The following is a 1,973-nucleotide window of genomic DNA, read 5'->3' on the forward strand; positions in this document are numbered from 1 at the left end:
GTAGTTCGAAGTGCCGAAAGTAGATAACCAGCAGTAGCCTGTGTCGTTTGGGGATTCGCGTAGATTCAAGTCCAGGTTCATTGAACGCCGGCTCATACGTGGTGAGCAGTAGAGTCGTAGTGCGTGGTCGGAATCGTCCCGGGAGCCAGTACGTTCCATTTTATCATCGTACGGGTCGTCAGAGCTGTCCGTTTCGATAGAGAGATTCGGTAGGCTCACAGCCGGGATGCCCAGATCTGTCGGTGACTTAGAGTTGCCGATCGACGTAGCGTCGTCGTTACGGTCGACAATGTTCAGCATAATCCTCGGAACGGTAGCCGCCCGTTCCGAAATCGGGTTGCGCTGTACTTTCAGTTGGACTCGCGGGGGTTCGTCACCGCCGACATCCGAGCCCAAGATAGGCACACTGACATTGTTTTTAGTAATAATTGGGTCAGCAGACTTTCTTTCTTGACGAGACATAGTGGGAGTCGATGATGGCGACAGAGTTGGCTGTGTCTGCTGCGACGCCATAGCGAATTGAAAAACCCAAACAACAGTTGCAAGACGTACAGCACTTGCTGTACCAGCAGCAACTGCAGTGGATGATACAGTAGCACAATCACTGATGCCGCCGCCGCCCCGCCGCAGCCGCCGCCGCCGTCACAACAGCCACTACACCATCACCACTAACAACAACAGTAGCAGCAGCAACAAGAACGGCAACAATAACAATAAATACGCTTATCAGAAAAGGTATTATTTTTATTTCGTCGCCACCTCTGGATTCCGTCAAAATATTTTCTGCCGTGTATTTTAGTTTCCTCTGTCATTTCATGTCATTATATCAGCGTAGAGAGAGAGAGAGAGAGAGAGAGAGAGAGAGAGAGGGTGGAGAGAGAGCGAGGGTGAGAGAAATAGAGGTGGAGGAGGAAGGCCGAGGAGGAGGAGGAGAAGAGAGAAGGAGGAGGTGGGAGCAAGGGAATAAACCCGACTGCTTTGAACATAGCGGCGGAGGCAACAACAGCGACGACAGCAGCGGCTGCAGAGAAGGTGGTTGTTGTTGTTGTTGGTGGTGGTGGTGGTGGGGATGATTATGATGGTAATGATGATGATGATGATGACAACAGTTGTCGACGACGATGATGATGATGACTGATGATGATAGTAAGACAACGGGAGAATAAGAAAAACTACGGAAGACAACAATATTTTCGCCACTAATGTTGTTGTTGTTATTGTTGTTGTTGTTGTTGTTGTTACACCTGTCAGTGGGGTGGATTGTTGATGTTGTTGTTGTCGTAATGATAATGGTGGTGTTGTTGGTGATGGTGACGACGGCCGTCACAGCAATAGTAAATACTGTGTTTGTTGGTGGTTGTGGCGATGGTATAGTGACAGCGATAGTAAACGTAATGGCAGTGGTGGTGGTGGTGGTGGTGGTGGTGGTGGTGGTGGTGGTGGTGGCGGCGGTGGTGGTGGTGAATGGTGGTGGTGGTGGTGGTGGTGGTGGATAATGGTGGTGGAGGTGATGGCCATGATGACGAGTGGTGGTAACTGAAGGCGGCGATAGCTCAGGTGGTGGTGAAGGCGGCGATGGTTTGGGTGGTGGTGTTAGTGTTGGTGGTGGTGCGTTGTTGGTAGTAATTAGTACAAAGTTAGTAGTGGTTTTAGTGCTGTGTTATGCTGGTGGAATGAAGCATTTCTATGAGTGTGTGTGTGTGTGTGTGTATGTGTATGTGTGTGTGTGTGTGTGTGTGTGCGTGTGTGGATGTGTGTGTGTGTGTGTTTGTGTGGGTACACGTGTGTCGCACACATACACACACACACACACACACACACATGAAGTTAGACAGATAGATAGATAGATAGATAGACAGACAGATAGATAGATAGATAGATAGATAGATAGATAGATAGATAGATAGATAGATAGATAGATAGATAGACCGTCATGTAAGGAGATATCCCGGACGTGAAAATAAACCATCTGT

General features: G+C 48.8%; 1 protein-coding gene across 1 annotated transcript in view; it reads right to left on the reverse strand.

Moving 5' to 3' along the window:
* Nucleotides 1-1,344, reverse strand: part of LOC106873622 (uncharacterized) — a 3,006-nt gene extending 1,662 nt beyond the window's left edge. Inside the window, exon 1 of the mRNA XM_014921067.3 lies at nucleotides 1-1,344. This exon is cut by the window's left edge and continues 1,662 nt beyond it. Coding sequence (XP_014776553.1) covers nucleotides 1-513 — 513 coding nt within the window. The 5' untranslated portion in view covers nucleotides 514-1,344.
* Between the last annotated feature and the right edge of the window lie 629 nt (nucleotides 1,345-1,973).

The sequence above is a fragment of the Octopus bimaculoides genome, chromosome 15, assembly GCF_046866305.1.
Source record: "Octopus bimaculoides isolate indiv1 chromosome 15, ASM4686630v1, whole genome shotgun sequence".
In the NCBI taxonomy this organism is placed as follows: Eukaryota; Metazoa; Mollusca; class Cephalopoda; order Octopoda; family Octopodidae; genus Octopus; species Octopus bimaculoides.